The 21,220-nt window shown below is 42.4% G+C and overlaps 3 protein-coding genes across 4 annotated transcripts; 1 reads left to right on the forward strand and 2 right to left on the reverse strand.

Annotated features, from left to right (window-relative positions):
* Nucleotides 1–40: 40 nt before the first annotated feature.
* fancf (FA complementation group F) lies at nt 41–1,754 on the forward strand. 2 transcript variants are annotated; one of them, XM_068603756.1, is made up of 2 exons: nt 41–301; nt 594–1,754. In XM_068603756.1, the coding sequence occupies exon 2, from the start codon at nt 618–620 to the stop codon at nt 1,641–1,643; it is 1,026 nt and encodes a 341-aa protein (XP_068459857.1). In that variant the 5' UTR covers nt 41–301; nt 594–617; the 3' UTR covers nt 1,644–1,754. The 2 variants fall into 2 exon arrangements, with proteins under 2 accessions (XP_068459857.1, XP_068459856.1); XM_068603755.1 differs by having other exon boundaries at nt 41–297.
* A 6,172-nt stretch (nt 1,755–7,926) lies between these two features.
* Nucleotides 7,927–19,689, reverse strand: slc17a6a (solute carrier family 17 member 6a). Its single transcript, XM_068603740.1, has 12 exons — nt 18,923–19,689; nt 17,213–17,468; nt 16,670–16,788; nt 15,638–15,752; nt 14,670–14,757; nt 14,355–14,441; nt 13,154–13,296; nt 12,921–13,070; nt 11,558–11,690; nt 11,362–11,472; nt 11,143–11,270; nt 7,927–9,707 (listed from the first exon to the last, which is right to left on the reverse strand). Exons 1-12 carry the CDS (start codon nt 19,006–19,008, stop codon nt 9,378–9,380), a joined length of 1,746 nt encoding a protein of 581 aa, XP_068459841.1. The 5' UTR covers nt 19,009–19,689; the 3' UTR covers nt 7,927–9,377.
* Nucleotides 19,690–20,076: 387 nt separating this feature from the next.
* On the reverse strand, nt 20,077–21,081 carry LOC137804484 (P2Y purinoceptor 6-like). The gene has a single exon (XM_068603757.1). The coding sequence runs from the start codon at nt 21,079–21,081 to the stop codon at nt 20,077–20,079; it is 1,005 nt and encodes a 334-aa protein (XP_068459858.1).
* Nucleotides 21,082–21,220: the final 139 nt, after the last annotated feature.

The following is a 21,220-nucleotide window of genomic DNA, read 5'->3' on the forward strand; positions in this document are numbered from 1 at the left end:
CAACCCCAAATACATAAATTGCTATGTTGCAAGAAATGAATCTAATTAGACGGCTTTGTGTTACAGTAGTATTGATGTAATATAGAGATAGTGTTAGAAAATAAACATTAGAAACTAAATGAAAAAATCCAGATGTTTTGCTTGCCTCGATTCTGCACTTTTTTGTGTGCGTGCTACTGATGTTACTTGGTGACTTTTATTTTGAAGGAATGTATTTGCCAAAGCTTAGTACTCAAGAGCGCATGCGCATTAGAGCAAGCGGAACAAACAGGCTGTCGTTGTACACGAGGAAAACCAGTGAGTATGTTTCAACTAAATATTGCTTTGATAGTTTGTCATACTCTCTAATATGTGTGACGCTGGATATAATATAAAACAGCTTTCGTTAAAATGCATTTTGTTTTGAAACGTGACACCGGAAACACTGTTCTAATCTAACGTTAACTGTTGCCATTAGCTAACGAGGTTAGCTAACATGTTTTAACCCGCTAGCTAACGCTAGCTCATTAACGTTTAACCTAGGCTCGATTTATCGGCGGCAGAAGACAGTTTGTTGAAAGTTTAGCTCGCTAAAGTGTGTCTGTCCCTCTCAGTGAGTGTCCGGAGGACAGCGCCACATGGAGGCGGTGCTGAAGAACTTGGCGAGCACCGCGGAGCTGCTGGCAGTAGCGGCATGGAGCGGGGAGGTGGAGCGATGGGATAAACAAACTCTGTCCAGAGCTTTTCAATGGGCCCGCTACTGCGAACAACTCTTCTCCAGGTTTCACAATAACCCCGCGATAAGGAGGTGTATGGAGAAGCAGCTGCAGCTCACAAATCAAGGTTTGCAAGCTGCCTTCGTTGGATACATTGAAGTGTCCTTCTCAGACCTCTCCAGGTGTCAGCACTTGTTGCTTCTTGGGCTGTTGAGAAACCCCGATCTGCCCATCTCCATCATGAAGATACTCTTTGACACTACGAGTCCTGTAAACACCAAGCAGAGTGAGTGCCAGGACGTTACCAGCTTCTGCAGCCACATCATTCAATGCAAATCTGCTTGTAAAGTCCTGAGTCCTCTCACATGCTTGTCAGCTGTTGATGCTGATGCTGAGGTGCAGGCAGTGATGCTAATGGAGAGGTTGGATGCTGTGCTAAGCCCATGCAGTGAAGCCTGCCGAACAGAGCACATTCTAGACTCTGCCCTCCAGGGATTTGAAGGAGCACCAGGACATTTTTGTCTCGTCATCGCTGCAGCTCTGCTGACGAAGAAAAACTGTGCCGCACAAAGTGCTTCACGGGACTTTCTCTTGGACTGGCTGCAGAAAGAACAACGTGTGCTGCAGCACATGTGTTCAGCTCTGCCTCCTACACTTATTATAGACCTTGCCAAAGAAAACCTGAAATTTAGAGATGCATACTGGGATTTGCTCAAAAAGTGGGCATCTGATATGGAGTACAGCATAAGTGAGGGTGACTGGGTTCAAACCAGAACAAACCCCAAAGTTTCCTTCAACAGACTGACTGAACATTTTCTAGGCTTGTGTGAAATCTATGAGGAGGCCGAAAAGGAGCTAAACGCTCTGAAAATTTCTGATGGAGACTTTGATGTCAGAGGTCTGAGTGTGTGGGGAGACCTTTTGTCAGCTTTAAACAAATTAGCCTAATGATTATTTAGAGAACAAAGAGATGCCAAAATGTAGCCAAACGTTTAAGTCTGTTTATATCTTTATGCAATGTATGCTGGGTAATAAACCTCAGTGCTTTTTCTGACAAAAGTGTCCATTGCGCTGATTATTGTAAACTGCGTCGATGACTCAAAGCTGAAATCAAACGGTCACTCAGATTCAAAGTAGACAATTTCAGTCATGACTTTGTTGATATCTTTATTAGGCAGAGTTCTTCCATGGCTGCTCAGGTTTAGAAGTCATTGACATTCAAGATTATATCACTTAAAGAGGTATTAGTACCGAAACGCTCGTATCATGAAGCATTCGTAACAAAAAACTCTTTTCAGTGCAAAATACAGATAAAAAGTGCACAAGTCCTAAATGTTCAGAGATTTCTTTCTCGTTATAATTTTTGATACTGATAGGAATGTTATTGCTAACAGCATTCTATAAATGCTCCCTTCTGTTGATTTTGAAGCCTTAACAGTCTAATTATTTTTGTAATATTTTATTCATGCACCTTCTAATTATGGGATTAATTGTTTTTCTAAATACAGTTGTCTATTTGTAAAAATAGCCATTTTACAAGGTTTGGACAGATGGTTACATCACATGCTGCCTCAGCAGCACGTGATCTGACTGAATTAAATTTAAAGTACATGTCAGGCAGTGAATAGTTAACGCTATATAAATTGGTCTCTGGAGATTCAAGGCCTCATTTGGCCCCATAAATCCCACCTTGCTACCAAATTATATTATATATGAACTGTTTAAAAATCGGTCCAGCTGCTGATTTATGAGGTCCTAGAAAATGGTCTCTAAATAATTTGCCGAAAGAAAGGAAAGGCTTGGTGTAATCTAATTTACCCTTTTCTAACCGTACACCCCTAAAATCATTTTCACTTTCTCACACACCATCTGTCAATATATTGCCTCCTCCCAACAAAGCTGCACTCCTTCCGAATCTAAACATTTTGATTGGCTGAATGCCAGTGACGTGACTCGACTGCCAATTCACACATCCACCTCGCCCATGTGTCAGACCACCTCTGCGGCGAGGGATCAGTTAGTCAGATCAGGCGTCTTCAATCAAACGCTCCACAATAGCCGGTGTGTGACATAACTGTGGCAGACAAGCGGATTAGAGAACCGGCCGCCGTGCGGAGGGAAACCAACACGACCACGGCTCGTTTAACACGGCACAAAAGCAATTCACGTCCAGACAGACATGGGTCACTGAGTTAGGGGATGCATGTACACAACCAATTTATTTCCAACCAATGAAGAACATATGCATCTGGCTGGAGTGAAACCAACAATGATTAAATGGATCTCACTTGCTCCTGCAGTTATAGACGGATGCAAATAAATTAATCTAGATTTCCTACATGTTATATTAGATTTTAGCCAATTGGGTATTCAAAGCAAAGATTTTTCATCCTCCATGTTACCAACCAGCAATTCTTGTTTAGCTTTTGGTATTGAACACTGACAGGTTTTTTCTTCTTCATTTTTAGATTTTGTTTCTCACTCTTCTTCACAGCCTTACACATATCTGGCAGAGTGTCTCAGCACCCGCGCCAATGATTCAGGCGTGTTGGTCTCACTCCAAATTAGAAGCCTACAAATAATGCCTGTATCTCTATCAAATGAGATCATGATTACAGATTATTTATAAAGATAAAATGATTCCCATGTCAGGCATATGATAATAACAAGGAAAGCACATTCTTTGTAATATATTTATGCAAAAGAATTTTTAGTTTTCTATGACGGGGCTGCAATATTTTAATTAAATAACTGTTTACACTTTCAAAGGATTGATAATATAAAGCAGCTATTTACCAACCTGTTTTATTCTTTGTCTCATGAATGGGATCTAATTGCCCTCTGCTCTTAACCTAACATGGTGAAATTACAGTTTGTCTTATTGTCTCACTTCGAACAGCAAGAGGTCGACACAGCCCCATAATATCTCCCCCAGCCCACTTTAAATGTGTGAGGGTTGCTTTGAGACGGCTTTTCAATCTGTCCTAGTAGCCACTAATCTCTTGAAAAATTGATGTGGTATTTGTGGGGATACAGTATGTAGTACGATATCTTTTTAAAAAAAATAAAACACTTGTGAGGATGTGAAATTAGAACTGAATCGCACAGCGTTTTCTGCTCTCACGTCTTATTCATGGTTTGTTTTTGATTCTGTCCATTGTATTATTGTTCTGTGTCAGCGTGGGGCAACACACTGCAGTGTGACGTGCTGAGGACGACTGCTGTTCTGCAGCTTCTAAAGGGTCATGAAGGATAGCATTCATCAAAACTCAGATCCAGCCCCCATCTGGTGGTGTGAATAGGGAGTCCTCTGAGGGGCGGGGTTGAGGGGTGTAGAGCCCTCCCTCGGCACGCGCCTAAGCCGCTCCAGCCTGGCCCCTGTCTGGCCTCAGTGACGGCTCACACAGGCAGGGGGGCCCCTCCGCACACCTGTGTCCCACTCAGAGGATGCTCATCAGTGGCCGTCATCATCAGGCATGCGCAGAGGAAGAGGGATTGTCGTTTTCATTAGTTTTTTTCTTTCTTTCTGTGAAGCTGTGAGGGAAAGGTGGATGGAAGTGTAATGCTTCCGCAGAGTCATAATGAGATGTTGGTGCTGCTTGTGAGGAACAGAATAAAAGAAGTCTGCGTTGTTCTTTCCAGGAGATCCTGTGAAAACTGCCCTGTCAGACTCTCCATTGAGGTGCTGTGGTTGCAGAAACATGACTGTATTTTTGCAGATAAAGAAAGAGGGGGGGATGGGTTGAAGAAAAAAAGCAACAACAAAAGAAAGTAGACCTGCATCGATTACTCGATTTTGACATTCATTTTTGGATGCTGCCATAAAGGAAAGCTAGCTGTTTTATGATTATGGAAAAGCCCTTTTTTATGACAGGAGATTCAAACACCATTTTAAGTTGTTTTAAGTTTAAGATGTTCCCTTGTCAGCAAATTCATCATCGTCATTCCATCCAGATTTCAAAGCAAAACACTGGCTTCATCGAGAATATCGTGTCACATCTTATCAGCCTCTCATCCTTTGTCTGAGTGTGATACGAGCTTGATATGAGCATGCCGAAGAGAGGAGGGTATGAAGCTGTCAACGTAATGTGATATGGGGGAGGGGGAACTGGAAGGACCTGTGATAGATTACCTCACATGCAACCGTAAGAAACCAGTTTTGTGGAGCAAAAACAATTGGATGTCGCAGCGCCCCTCCTCTTCCTCTGATTGTGGAAGATGCAATTCTCACTCCTCCTATGGCGGGTCTGAAAATGTAGTACTTGGATGCCATCCCTGTTGCCCCGCCTCAGTACTGGGTTAGTAGTTCGGTAGTAAATCATGACAGCACCCATGTCTTGTTGGTTTCGGGGGAGATAAACAAGATGGAGATCTTTTACAGGGGGACGCCATTTGCATATCACAAAAAAGGAGGGCGTGTTTTTTAATCTTAAACAGAAGCTCTTTGCAAATCAAGAGATTTTTAAAAACTATGTGAGGGAGATTCAGTAATCTTATTTCTAAACAGCAATATTGGGTCCATACTGTACATTGGTTTTAGTTTGCACATGAGTGGAGAGCATGACACATAACATGTCTGGTAATACAGACTGATTCGGGGTGTCGAGCTCACCATTAATAAAGCAATTAGCAAGGGAGGAGAAGGAGGCGTTTATATATTCAATTGCCCCGGGGTAGTGTAATGTCACGCTCGGGTGCCATAAAACTGTAATTACTCAATACTGCTTTGAAATTTGGGGTTGTAATTACTTCTTCTTTTTGCATATAAGGGATTTTAATATTTGATTGTGAGTTAAAGGATATTCAGGCAGCGGTTCGGAGAGATCGCTGCACGTGTACAATTTGGACTGCCGACTAGAGAAGAGAGAAGTGATCGGGAGGATAATTGCATGCTGGCTGCGTCCCAGGGGATGAGTGCAACCCCGTCATCAAACACTCATTCTGGCTGGGCCTCATCCCATTACAGTCCCCCAGGAGCCACACCGCACCTGCCCCACAGACTCACAACTACTCAATCCCCCTTCACTCGCCTATCAGATTACACCACCCGACAGACAGCGTCTCTAAAACTCATACAGTTTTTGAGATGCTGCAAAACCAACAGTGGGTGAGTGGGTGGAGGTTAGTAGCAGGTAAATGCTGAGAGCATTCCCACTTATGAATGAAATGCAGCCCAAATGTTGTCCAATTATCACGCGCCCCAGCAGCCACGTCACCGGAGCAACAGCCATGACCACTCCGGCTGGTTAGGCATGAGAAAACATGTTCCACGTGGCTGGTGACACAATTGTGTTTTCTGTCAAATTAACATGTGCACCGAGAAGCAGGCGGCGGTGAGCGTTAATGGTTTCCCTCCTCAGCCAGGCAGATAATCAGAGGAGGAACTGAGATTTACTGTAATTGCTGCCACTGCTGCCCCTGGAAGTGTTTCGGACACGGAGCTGCTTCCCGTGATCGAAGCATCAGTCAACACGGAGCAAGGCTACTGCAGACTCAATGCTGCTGCTGCACATTAAATTGATTCAGCGTGTCCATCATGTGCATAAAACCAATGGTCAACGTGTTAACCCCCACCTTCACAGACTGCATGCCTGTCTATCATTTCTTCTAAAGGTGAGGCTTCATTTGCAAGAGACTTTCCTGCTTATATTCACCCCGGCCTCAGGAGGAACACATTTAATGGCTACCTGTTGGTCAGGTTGACATCATGCGTCATGAGGACCTTCAAGAAGGTGGTTAGACCACTAATGATGAACTGCTCCATGTGATTCATTCCCACCTGCAGATGGTGAAAGGCACCGGCAGAATCACAGTCTTTGATTTATCCAGACTCGTGCACACCATCGAGCCCTTCCCGCTGTAAGGAGATGCTCTGATGCACAACGATGGATGGACGCCATGTTTTCCTGAATTATTTACCAGCTGTAACGCGTTGCCTCCAGGGCAGTGTCTTTGACACACAGCAGAGCAGCACAGAGGCAGCACAGAAGGTAATATCCCCTTTCTTCTTCACTATGTACACCTCTGATTTCAGATTTAACTGTGAGTTATAAGAGTTCACTCTTGACTCCCTGAATAAGGTTGTAACAGTCTTTTATGTATTCATAAAAGAAATTTCTATCTTCTTTTTTCTCAAATCTTTCTATCAATAACATTTTTCTTTTGCCTGACTTTAATGCAACCATTAAAACCTAAACATATGCATCTCAAAGAGTAAATGCTGCTACTGATTTCCATTGGATTGCATCACCACAGAAGGAAGTCAAGGAACTAATGTTGCATTCAGGTTTCACCTTCAAAGTCAGTATTTCTGCACTGTGTATTCAACTTGTGCATTAATGTCTCCTGTTGCTTGTAACATTGATAATATAGGAATCAATCCTTATTTTTTGAAGTGACATCAAGTATTTTAATAAAATGTAAATGAACTATAACTATGTAATATGCAATGATGTCTTTGATGTGTTTTAATTCAGTGTTTTTTATTCATTACTTTTCTAGCAACCATGAAATTCTAATAATTCTCAAATGCAGGCAGCAGCGGTATCATGATCGTGCTTGTCAACAACATACTGAATTAAAACTTTTGTGAAAAGCATTTTTATTTTAAAAGTCCAATACGCTCAAGAGTATTGATTTTGCAGTAATCAATGCAGGAGCTGGGTCAATAGTTTAGAGTTGGAAGACAGAATATGTTGAACGTAACACTGTTCACCTCAGTAGGACACACTGGGGGAAACAGGATAGTTAATATTCTCTTAAAGTGTTTTCTTTTGTTAGTCATGCCTAAGATCTTTTTATTTTCCTCTACAACGCAGAGAAATATTAGATGCTGCTGAAAGGTTCAACTGGTTTATCACACTTCTTTTGCACCTATATGACACATCTTCATCCACTCTGCATATAAAGATGGCACGCTTAGGGAAGGCAGACAATAACCCTGGTTTATAGAGACCTGAACTCCAGTAATAGCGTAACATTGCTGCTTTCCTTTTACCAATTACCAAGCTACAGGGTCCAATAACCCCCCCCCAGACTCCAGAGACCTCAGACATTGATTTACTAATGAGTAACGTGGAGAGAATTGGTGATGCACGGCACTGATTGGAGAAGGTGGTTAACTGGTGAGGTGGTCTGGCTCCAGTCTCTGAAGACCACTAACCTTTAGATAAACAGCTGACTGTGCTCCATCACATCAACACACACCAGAAACAGACGAACGACAAAGGGATGACTTTTGGTTGTTTAGTTTTTTTATAAAATGATAGTATTTTTTATACTTTTAACACTTTTGACATCAACATACCTCTTCATTAAACACAATATTAGAAGCCATAAAATCACATTTATCTGTTTACATAAACTTTAGGCACAAAGCCGTAATAGCATCTTTTGGTCATCTTAAACATTCTTAAATATTTATATATTTTAAACATCCTTGCAAATTCCATACAGCAAATAAAGAAAGTGTTCAAATAGCAAATGAATTCAGGTGGAAGAGCGATCTATTAACGCAAAAGGTCCACTCAAACGTGACAATATCAAAGTGTCAACAAAGTACTTTTGGTGACAATGAGAACAACCAAGAAACACCAAGAGAGCACAACAACCTGGTTGTTCACATACATTACTGCATTCCTCGCTGTCAAAATGCAACACGTCCTGCATCATGAGCACTAAAGATGGATTATCCAGACACTAGTAATTTGTTAAAACACACACCTTAATGTTGAGCATCACATGACTCCAAAACAATTACAGTTAGATACAGCAAGCCAGTGTTACATTACAAAACAGAATGTGATGGGTGGCGGCTGGTACACAGAATTTATTGCAGTGCACACCAAACATCAATAAACAATGTCTTCTGAGCAATCGCCTTCAAAACTTTTTTGATTTGTCTCACATCACGACTGGCACCTGATAATGAAAGTTCATCTTATTATTTTTTATGGCAGAAGACGCTTATCTAAGAACAAAGCAGCGAGCCGAATAAGGACTATCGATGACTGTGAGGCGGCTGCATCTGAAACATTGATCTGAGCAAATTCATGCAACAAACACACACTAAAACACTACGGTTTCAACTTCACTCACGCTATTTTTGTCTTATAGTGTATTATAGGCCTCGCTGGAGGAGGAGACCTTTTTTTGCAAGCAGACATCTCCCTGAAAAGGTACTGTCCATGAAAAATATGGCCTTTTATATTAATGTTAACACAGATCAACGACCCAAAATCCACAATAGTCTCACAGAAACAGTATACAGGTATATACAGTACATAAAACACATTTGAGAAACAGAATAAAATCTTGTTGTAGAATACTTATAGTTTCAGTGCAATCAGAGTGGTATTTCAGAGAAAGACCCTATACGATGGTCAACTGCAGTGTCATCTGGTTCATGTTGTTCAAGTAGATTGATGAGGTTTGAGTACCTAAGAAGTACAACATAGGCCTGCAGTTTTCTTTGCTCTCTCTATAGTGAAGCCCTACTGTAGGTAGATGTGATGAGAGACGTGTGAGAATCTAACGAGGATTGTTCTGCATTGCAATAAACTATTTCTTTACATTGGCTTTTTCAAACTAGTTACTTGAATACACAGAATGGATTTAAATATCTAAGTTAATGTTGTGCAATCCGTGATGGAGAGTCCGTTTCTGTAAACAGACTAGTCTGGCTTAAGAGTAGCCGCGCTCGGCGTACACCTTTCCGACCGGTTCCTGGACATACTCCTCCGTCTTATCCCAGTCCGAAACCCAACCCCCGTTCAGCTGTGCCGTGGCCCCGTAGCTTTTAGCCGGGCCGCCCATGGCGCCGTAACTCTGCGTGGTGTCTCCCGTCTCTTCAGCCAGCTCATCCTCATCGATGAAGCCACACTTCTCTTCGCTGGTTTCTTCAGGGTCGGCCCATGGCTGTTTCTCCCCAGATGCAAATATCCCATAAAACACCACTCCCCCGTAATGCACCAGGGAGGCAATGAGGAAGACGTACTGCCACTCGTCCCGCGTCTAGAGACAGAAAACAGTTGCAGCCAGGCTAAGTCACTTCTTTAATAAAGCCCTGATCATGTGTTTTCTCTTACCATGAGCAGTGTGCTCTAAATGTACGGCCACAGCCCCCATAGGTTTCACATGACAGATTCCTATTTGAGTTTTTGTCTGTGCTGTTCCCACTGGTCATGATCTATCGGCCTAACCATCAGGATTTGCCAACGTCTGATCCAGTCTATTGACAGTTGTGGGGTTGTCTGTCAATATCAAATATCAAATGTTAAATATGAGCAAACTACATCGACCTGATGAAGCCAAGTCTTTGACTGTTAAGTGAAATGAAAAATAGATTTAACAATTTATAATCTTGTGTCCCTGTGTTAATTGTTTATTTGTCATTTGTCACATGCTAAATATATGTATTTTATGTGTTAAAGTGATTTCAGCTGGAAGTGTATCTCACTCCACAGCACTGTATCGCGGTGTATTTGCGATGCCACTGCCACTTTGAATGATCCAATAAAATATGTTTGATTTGATTGAAGTTCCTCTTGTAACTGAACCCAGTCCACACGTTCTGTCTCCCTCGGAAAATACGTCGCGGCGCTAAGTCTAAGATGCTCTAATTAATAATAATAATACATTTTATTTGTATTGCACTTTATATTTTAGCAATCTCAAAGTGCTACAGAGCAGAATAAAACAAGAACATTTTTAAGATATATTTAAAAGCAGAGCCTATAAAAGAAATTTTAGCAGTACGCTTGGCGTCAATTGTCGTCAACACATTCTTACTCCCAACCCGTCAAAGATGGACAGCTGGTCAGTGGCTTCATACTTGATGCTCTACATAACATCGAGCCTCAATGTTTTATGTTTCAGGGACGGCGTGTCAGTTTCTACTCGTTTCATGCGTGGTGTCTTTTCAAGATGGCTTCACAGAACTTTAGGGTTAGGCAACAAAAACCACAGGTTTAGGAAAAGCTTGGTTGATATTAACTTGACTTACTAACACCTCATGTCGCTACTGAGTTACAAACGAGACATGTGACTAATGACAATGGCAACTTTTGTGACTAGCGAGTGACGTGGCAAAATGTTAATACTTTCTTTAAGTTTGCACAAACAGTCTCATAGAAGCAAGTCCTGTGTTTAGTTGACCCATCCACCAACCCGTCTCGCAACATTTTGCTCTTTACACTTTACTAAATTGCCCTGAGTCGGTGTCTCTATACGTCGGTATTGGATGCTGAGGAACACTGACCATCAGTGGGTATTTGACAAGTTGTGAGTGAGACGAGGTTGGCTTCATGACTTCTAACTTGTTGAATTCAATTATTGCACATTGAGTTTTGAATATAGAAAGAATACTTAAGATTTGAAACCACTTTTTCTGAGGCTTTAAAAGTTCTGTATCAACATTCACATCGCTGTATGAATAAATATGACTCACCTTGTTCTTTGTCATGGCTCCCACTATTAGAGGGCACACCATCCCTGACAGCGTACCCACCCCGTTGGATATACCCATGAGGATGCTGGCATAGCGAGGAGCGATGTCTAGATGGTTGACATTGAAACCTGCAGCAACAAAGAGTGAATATTCTGAGTTTGGTGCTCTTTTGAGTAGCACAAAGGAATTTGATCTCGATTCCAATGCTCTGAGACTCACCTGATATTGCAAATCCGCTAAAACCCACCGCCAGAACTAAGAAAGAGATGGCCACCCCCTTACTGTGGGAATAACCAACTACCAACAAGAAAGTGGCCTCCATACCAAACCCTAAAAACAACAAGAGAGTTACCGGATGAGGAATATGTATTTAGTATTATAGCAATAGACAGAGAGCTTTTTATCAAAGCCTCACCTCCACAGTTCATGATTTTCCGGACATTGGTGGTGGACATAAGGTTGTGGGTCCGCAGGTAGTCCGCTAACTGGCCTCCTAAGGGCACGATGATAGTCATGACCAAGTGAGGGAGCGCGGACACGATTCCAACCTGAGAAACCATCAAACACTTTTTATCTGAAGCAGTTGTGGCAACTACAAATAAACTGTCAAAACAAAAGTGATTCTCCTTTGATCCTCAGTCCTTCTTTGTGTCTGTTTCATCCTCTGACGGCAAAGTGACATCGGAGCAATAATTCACTCGCAGTAATCACAGCAGCCCACCCTGGAGCTGACTTACATCTGCCAAACCGGCTTGATTCATGCTTCACTCTCTCCAGGGAAGGTGCAGATTATGAAATATTAAGGTTAACTGGAATCTTTCAGATCTTTCAGGATGCTATCATTGCCAAAACAAGACATTTTGTTTCCGAATTGGTATTTAAATGGATTTTCTTAAACCAAGTGAAAGATTATAACAGAGGAGTGAAATAATCCCACTTATATGTTCTGTGACAGGGCACACTAAAATTATTTGAATTGACTCAAGTTAAAATTGAGTGTGATAGTTTCAGGGTCAATTGACATAAAACCAAAGTTAAAGCGTTCAAGAAGGTTAAGCAAACAATATAAATTGTAAAAAGCCACTTCACTATGCACTCAGCTTGTCATCAACCTTTACAATCTACAGACATTTGCTCTTGATCACTAACAATAACAACAATGGAAACATTGGAGACATTTTTTAACACAATAGAGTGCTGCAGGAATGACGTAACATGGGGCAACTCTTGAAAGTTAGCATCACACTGGTGCACTGGTGGGATTTTTATCACTGGATTTTGGACTATTGCAGAAAATAGACTCTGTGGTAAACACAAGTGAATGAAACCTGCACGCCAATAATAAACTGCAGTGAAATAAGAAAAAGTATGCAATGTGGAACATAGTGTCAGAGAACAAGTCTCAAGGTATATTGACATGATTGCCCTGATGCATGCTGGGAGGTTTCCTAACTAAACTCATACAAACTATGTATTTTATGTTCACTCCAATAAAACCTTTTTCAGTCCAAACTAATTTTCTGAGCACTTTTGGGCAGAAAAGTTTTGAACATAACATTAACATCACCTCATACGTTGATATGTGGGACATGAGTTGCTTATTACACATCCAGCAGTTATACAGCACCATCATTGTTCCTTGTGATTTGTGCGTTGGGCCACATTATTAATCATGATGAGACTATTTTCACTCTGTTTTTGGTCTCAACCAACTCCTGAGGTAAATATCCAGCCATGTTAACATGTTTAACTCGGGGCATTATGGGGAGCTTATTTACCTTGCTGATTTCAAAGCCAAACACCTCCTCAAAGTATGCAGGCTGGCTGATGAGGAGCAGATAAAAGGTCCAGCTCCTGCAGAAGTTGGCCACGATGATTGCATAGACGGGCATAGAGGTGAAGAACTTCCTCCAGGGAGTCTTGTATTTCTGTTCAGACAAACAGAGCATCAGCCGGGCGTACGGCACTTGTGGAGGTGTTTCAGATCAATGGGTACAGATCGAGAACTCACTTCCATTGCGCCCATCAGCTGGGCACTTTCCCCGATGCTCTCCTCAATGTACCGGCGCTCCTCGGCAGTGATGGTCGGGTGCTCCGCTGGGCTCTCGTAGGACACCAAGACCCAGAACATGTACCATAATATCCCAAAGCACCCTGAACAGATCATCACCAAACATGTCCGGAATTACAAACTCTGCATTAATTGCTCAAACATGTACTCTAGTGGAGATGCTAACTTTTTTAAAGACATCAAATATATCAGAGTGCATTTTGGGGAAAGGTGTATAAAATGATGCACAACATATACCAGCTGGGATCGGCTCCAGCGCCCCGCGACCCTAGTGAGGATAAGCGGTTCAGATAATGGATGGATGGATATCTAGACCATTTTATTTGATAAGATGGAGCCGCCATAACAAACAGTTATGTTTGTTTGATCTGTGTCAATATCATATAACAGCTTCAATGAGGAGGTGGTACAAACTGATACATACATTATATAAGAAGTGAGAAGATGCATCTTTTGTGTTTCTTTGTGTTGTTTCTCCATTTAAGTTAAAGTCTCTGCACATCCACACAGGAGATGTAATTGTATTCTGGCTGATTAGCTATCTGCTCAGGTTGAAGGGAACAGAGTTTTGTTGGGATTTTATTGGATCACAAATCTTCATCAGCCAATGAGAGTGATAGAGGTGTAATGTTGAACCAACAGGTTCAACAAAGCTAACTAGCTTGCTAGGAAGATGTCACTCAATCGTTCAATACAGGCCCACGAAGTCCGAAGCCGTTTTTGGCAGGATTTTAGGAATTAAAATGTTCTATTAATCAGTCTATGGATGATAAAGGGAAAGTTTGCTGCATGTATGTTCTAATCTGAAGTGGAGATTTCAGGCTCAGAGTACAAGAAAAAAAACTCTTTACGGATATGCATCACATACATTTTGCAGCAGGGTGAAAACTGCCCAGTTGATTACTTACATCAAGACAATTATGTGTTGTAGTTTTCTGAGATATGCAAAATAAAAATTTAAATATGCAGGTAAGACACTACTAAAGCTACATTTTGGTGATTTTAGAAGAAATGTACAAATAAACAAAGTTTGTTATTATGGGAGCAAAATAGCCCACCATTTATAAATTGACCAGTATGAGAAACAATGTTTTTGTCTGTCAGGTCTGGCCTTACATCTACTCATGACAGTCATACTCACCATAGACATAGAAGACAGAGGGCCATCCAGTGTACTGGACCATGATCCCGGCCAGAGGCATGGCTATCACTGCACCAGCATAGGATCCTGAACGAGACAAAATGTTATGAGCAAGCAGAATTTGATCCCAGGTGCTTAGTCAGACTGCATGTTTTGTCCCCTTGTCTAGTGATAGAAATGTCCAGCACACCTTTACACACAAATCAGGAGCAATATTTTGTCATTCGAAACCTGCTTTTCCATGTATGAGGTAATATGATTGTAAAATCAATATGACGCTAACGATTCGGTCACAGAAACGTGTCGATTTTTTACCACAGAAGGAGATGGTCGCCAGACGACTTCTTTCCATTGGCGGAGCCCATTTACTCCAGATCCCGTGGCAGGCTGGATAAGTCACTCCCTGCACGGTGACAAATGACGTTACAGTCACAGATCATTTTACATCTATTTTTCCACTTTCTGTCAATATCATTTACATATTCAGATTCCACCTGATTGACCGAGTCTGTTCTGATTTGCCAAAGACATACAAGACAAATTGTAGTTAATAACAAACAAACTGACATGCATTGGAACTGACCTTTTCTAATAGAAACTAATGGGTTAGGTGTGAGGCATTGCAGACTCAGGCTGACCACCCACTTCATGAAAAAATACTGAATTGCTCCTATTAAATCTTCATTACACACTAAGTGGCATACAATCAACTATTGATAGACACAAATTGCTGGGGCTTGCAGTGGGAGACACCCTGAAATGCTAATGTTTCATTTGCAGTAATAAGTCGATGGGTGCTGAGCGCAGGCGGCGCGCTCTCTCAATGGTCATGAGCTCCTATTGAAAATACAGCAAAGCAAAATTACAAAGGAGTATAACCTTCAGTCTAATAATAGCATCTCTCTCTCTGAAATAATGTCTGTTGCGCTGGAGGCGCCGCCCGCATCAAGTGGTTTTCATGTCTTTTGTTAAGCATGTTTCCATGTGAACATGGAATAAACCAACATACATACCACCTGGTATTCAGGGACGATGTTTGTGGACTAATCTGATTATTATGTACAGTATAATGAATTGAACGTCTCCTTAATGGGCTTCGTTTTTTAATTCTAATAGAAAGCCTGGGGATCTGTGAGAACAAGGGGATTTCTGTAAATCGTGGTCAAAAACAGAATGTCAGGACAATTTCATTCGGGTCGAGTTTAGCTCTCAGCATGATAATGAGGCATCATTTTTGAATCTGTTAAAGGTCAGGATCTGATGTGCAAACTGTGCATTCGTACCTCCACCAACCCTTGTAATATCCTCACAAAGATGACACATCCATAGTGCGTCCGGGCAGCAGAGGGAATGAACATGTTCAAGATGGATGTCAGCACAATGGCAGCACCGAAGACTCTGGATAAACAGTGTGTCGGGGTTATTTGTCAGAATACCATCAAAACAAGATCATCTTATTCAAAGGAGATGGCAGCCATATTGATTCAAGCATAAAACACACACAGATACAGTACAAAATATCAAAACAATGTCAAACTGTGGGATTTTTTACTGGAAGAATTATCACAGATGAGGACTAATTGGATGGCGCACACACACACACACACACACACACACACACACACACACACACACACACACTCTGCATACAGGAGAGTGAGAGCAGGAGGTGTTTGCAGCAGAAGGCCTCAGTGGGCTCAGCTGACTTGGCATGATGGAGCGCTTCAAAGATTTGCATCTTATTTAGGCTTCATTTCCCTCGTGAGAAATCAAACAACCTCATAATGTGGACGTACAAAAACTCAAACTGCGGCCGTATCCTACTTTGGTTGCTTTTATAGCATCGCTTCTATATGTACATGCTGTGCCTTTGTTATAGTTTGTTTTTCTTCTAGAGTTTTTACATACTAGTTGTTCTTTCTGTGTTTCATTTCATCTAATTGCAGCTGACTAATCAGTTGTTGTATGAAATAATGTGATTATAGAGGCAGAAAGGCCATTGAAATCATACTACAATCATTACGTGGAGCCACATTTCACACTGCAGGGCTTTGGCTGATGTGGTTGCCATGCCTCTGAACATAAAGGATTAGACACGGTGGTCCCATGGGAGCTCATTAACATGAGGAGGCACGCCTGGTGGGCATCAGCCAAATCCCCAATATATCTGCTGTCGGGTCAGGCTCCTTTCTTCAAACCGTGAGACTGACATCCAAATATTACACCTGCATTTCCATTGTAAATTATAAAAATGAACATACAACGGACACCTAGCCCCACGCTATCCCTTTCGTGGTTTATTTATTTTCAGTTACCTGTTTGCAGCCAGTCTCGAGGAGATATACCCTCCTGGTATCTGAGTCACTATGTAGCCCCAGAAGAAGGAGCCATGAATCATCCCCACGGTCTCTGGGTCCCAGTTGAATTTCGCTTTCTTTCAGGAAAAAAAAGACACATTTTAATTTATTTTCCAGACATTTAAGAGAAGTGAACCTGGTGAAAAACGTGAAAGGTGTAAAATGCTTCTCATCTAAGTGTGAAATACTGTCATTGTGTAAAATATTGTCAGAAAGATATCAGATCTATTTGATTCATGCTTCAATACCGTTGCAGTGACAGCAGTCTATCAATTAATCAAAGCGCAGAGCATTTGTTTTTTTAGGAAAATTAAAAATACAAATAAAAAAACCTGTCTTCCTTTACTATATCCACAAATACAATGTCATAGTATACGCATGAGCTCAATGGAGGTGCTCCAGTTATACGTGTGTATTAAAACCAATCAATCAGTCTATTGGCTCTGGCTCCCATCACTTATTTAAACACGTGATCACGTGCGAGGAGGAGTCACCACGCACCTCAACGACGATCATCTTGCCGTTTTGGTGGATCGTTCTGTTATTGACCATGCTGACGATGGCCACACCCAAGTTACACCGGATGCCGAAGGAGATGCAGAAGCCCATCCCGCTCAGCATCGCGATGATGTATCTGCGCGGAAGCCCGAAGCAAGTGCAGTCACACAGGGGCGTCTTCCGCTCCTGGTCCGCCTTGGGTCTCCCATCCTCCGTGAGCTCGATCGCTTCACCTGTCTGCTGCCTCTTTTCCAGCCTCCTGCGGGACACGAGCCGATTATAGGAATTTTTAGTTTTTTTTTTTTCTTCTTTAGATTAAATTAAATGTCGACACTTGGATGCATGCGTTCAAACATTCACATTTAGTTGCGTTTAAAGGAGCGAGGACCATCAGTGGAAAATGTGTGATTTCGTTGATTTTCTGCCACAACTACATTTATACTTTTTTTTTCTCGTGTATTTATTCACATGCCTCTCACAAGCTGCTCACAGCTAATGCTACAGATGAAATTAGCGTGCATCTTAAGTAGTTCGTGCTCCTTCAACGACAGGCCTTGACAAGGTTTCATCTCCATCCTTTATTTTGTCTCAGGCCATTCAAAACCTGCTGCCTTCATATTCAAACTGCTTTTTATTTTATTTATTCGTTCCCTGCTGAAAATGTCTATGTTTCTGTTAAAGAAAGAATCGTTGACAAACGAGGAAGAATTATATTCATACCGCATTGCAGCAATATCAGCATCATCGTTGTTAAGAGTTCATTTTGCCCTTATAATTTATTTATTAGCTCCAATAAATATGAGGCTGGCATCCGGCTTTGGCTTCCATTTAAAATGTGGAGAAAGACATTTGAAGTTAATTAAAGAACCAACATACCATTGAAATGTGCAGGCCTCATCCAGTGAATTCACGGGCCTGCTACAGTTTAAATGGAACCAACATGTATTTTTCCTGCATAGCTTTGAGTCACGTTTCTGCTCTAAAGCTTGGCATCAAGTCCAACAACTGGAGCAAAAAAATACATGTTGTGTGCCTGCTCAAATAATCGTCTAAAATATGTGTAATTTCTAAACGTTACGTGTTTTCCAGAGTATTCGTTTTCTTCGGGCGTAATATTCAACCAAAGATCTTTTTTTGCATTTGCAATCGGAAGTATGCCTTAATTAAATTTGATACATGTGATTAATACATCCTGCTTCCTTACTATGAATTTTAAATTGAAGAGCTGTTTGCTTTCATGTCAGTTATCAGTTTCCCTTTGGATTACATTTCATTTAGGTCCTTCTGACAGTATAAGAAAAAGCGAAGTCAATTGATATGAAGCCCATCGATCTTGGATTAATACAGATGGATACATAAGGTAATAGATATCCGCCGACCTTGTGTCACGACTCGTTCTGTTTCATTAATTATTAAAAAACACCCACAGCAGCTGGTGGAGGGGATCATCCTCCAGGGAAATATCTGATCCTTAAATATTCGGGCCACACGACTGTTTTTAGCATCGTGTCCGTGATCCATCTCATAAAGAAGAGATTTTCCTCTTGATCTCAATGTAATTCTGTAATAAACACATTTTAAAGCAGTGCACGTTTTGTGTGTGACATTCGTATGTGTGATCTTAACATCTGGATAGTTCCTATTTTAATTTATCTTAACATAAAACATTATGTAATCAAAAGACGTGCAGAAATGGGGATTTCTTTTCCTTACTTGTAAATCTTTCCGAGGGCCTTTCCTGCGATCTGTTTGATTCCCTCCTTGGTGGTAAGGGCAGCTTTTTCCGCGCCCGGCTCCATATTAAAAGGATGTATGAAATTCTACAATACTATAATAAATGGAAGTGCTGCATTAATGAGCATATTGTGAAGATCTTAATCCAAAACAACGCGATCCTGTCTTTTAGGCAGAAAACGTCTCGAAAGCGGAGCCAGAAAATGGAGAAGAGAGCAAACACGTTCAGTCTGAAAGGGCTGGTTTCACAGTCACAAAACAGCAGTCAAATAACTCCGCTTTTGCCTTGCGCAATGTTAATCCATGCAGTGCCATTTTAAGATCCACGCAGCGATTAGAAAACAGCAACACAGAGAATAGAAAGTTGTTTTTTTGGGGGGGCGCGGGGGACTTTTTCCACTAGAATTCTTCGAGAAATCGAGGTGGAAAAGTGAAAATCTTCCGCAGGTGCAGGTCCGCGGAGCTCGGGTCTAATCTGAGGTGAAGATCTCCGGTGAGGCAGCAGCCGGAGGAGGTTTCAGCACCGCGGACAGCGCACAGCTCCTCTACCTGTCAGCAGCTCCGCGCAGCGCCCCTCCTCCCTCCGCTTCCGACGCTCCTCTCCGCTAATTCAATTACTGCGTAAAAATCTGTTAACAGCGACAGTTGCCACTTGCATAACCTCGCTCCGTCATTTATATATAACTGAATAAAAAGGATTTCATATCCGACCGCTCATAAATAACTTGCTGCAGCACAAAGCATTGATCCCAGCCGACCCTCCCTCTTTACATCCGGTTATTGGTCGGTTTTAGTTTGACCTGATGCGCTTACACTCAATGTTAAACGATACGTCGACCCATTTATAGAAATATTTGTTCAATTTCTTTTTTATACACTGAGGATTGTATTTTTTTTTCTGAATAAAATAAATAATATTCACACACGTGGAACCAGATCGTAAAGTACAGTACGCAGTCAACCGCGGAGAGGCAGTGTTGTGTAAGCAAGTTCACTGATAGGAGATTCATTGAGATAAAGAAGACTGGGAATCATTGTTACACGCAGTTTATTTATCGTATTCCTCCAATCAAAAGAAAGCAGGCGATTGAAAACAGGACATACAGAGGTTTTCTAGATAGTTTCAAAGAACATTACTGAGTTATTTCTACATATCTAGGTGCGGGCAGTGCGCACGCAGGTGTGACAGTAGAAATCCCCGGCCCTTTCCTCACCGTCACCCGCTTGGATATCATTGATGCCACCTGCGTGCCTGAACACTGGAAGAACATGACAGCGACGGTGCCGTGAAACTCCTTCCTGAACTGGCGGCCCATGAAGCAGCTGAACAGAGGGTTCACGCAGGTGATGAGGCTGCAGAAGCACATCTCCAGGGCGAAGGTCAGGTCTGCGTAACGCCAGGAGGCGGGGTTGGAAGGATAGACTGCCCGCATCACGATGGCCGCGTTGCGGCTCAGGTGGTACGGCAGGTAAAACAGGGCAAAGAAAACCAGCGCTGTGCTCAGCACCCGCCGCAGCCGCCGCTGCTTGTTGAACGGGTCAGGGCGGCAGGAGCGGTGACGCAGCTCTCTGACGCTGCGCAGGCCGCAGTAGCAGATGGAGAGCAGCGGGAAGAGGAAGCCGACGATGGAGCAAAAGAGAGAATAGGGGAGGCTTTTCCTGGTCATACTTAGCAGTATGTACAGGGAGCACACGGTGCGGTTGCTCCCAGGGCAAGTCTGGATCTGAGTCATACCGACAATAGGTGTGCTGAGGACCAGCGTGGCCACCCAGACCACCACACACAGCATGCAGGTCGGCCTCCTGCCCAGCACCACCAGACAGCGCAGCGGGTGCACGATGGCCAGGTATCGGTCCACACTGATGCAGGTGACGAAGAAGATGCTGAGGTAGAAGTAGTTGTGGTAAAACATCCGTACAATCATGCAGAACGGCAGCCCCAGCTTCCAGTACAGCTGGTCCAGGTGGTAGTTGATGAGGTACGGCAAGGCCAGCAGCCACGAGGTGTCAGCCAGGGTCAAGTTGAAGAGGAACACCGTGCTGCGGGTCCAGCGCCGCAGGCGGTGGCAGAACACCCACAGGGAGAGCAGGTTGAGGGGAAGCCCAAGGATGAGCACCACCAGGAAGAAGGACGGCATCACGTAGAGCTGGATCACCGGTAAAGCTTGATGGGTGTCCAGGTCGCAGAAGGCTTCTTCTGCAAGCTGGAAGAGTTTACAGATGTGGAACGAGTCGTTTGTGTCCTCTCATTCTTCAGCTAAAGCTGCATTCAATTGT

This window comes from Clinocottus analis, unplaced genomic scaffold, assembly GCF_023055335.1.
Source record: "Clinocottus analis isolate CAN_PGR_092001 unplaced genomic scaffold, fCliAna1.0.p SCAF_6, whole genome shotgun sequence".
NCBI lineage: Eukaryota > Metazoa > Chordata > Actinopteri > Perciformes > Cottidae > Clinocottus > Clinocottus analis.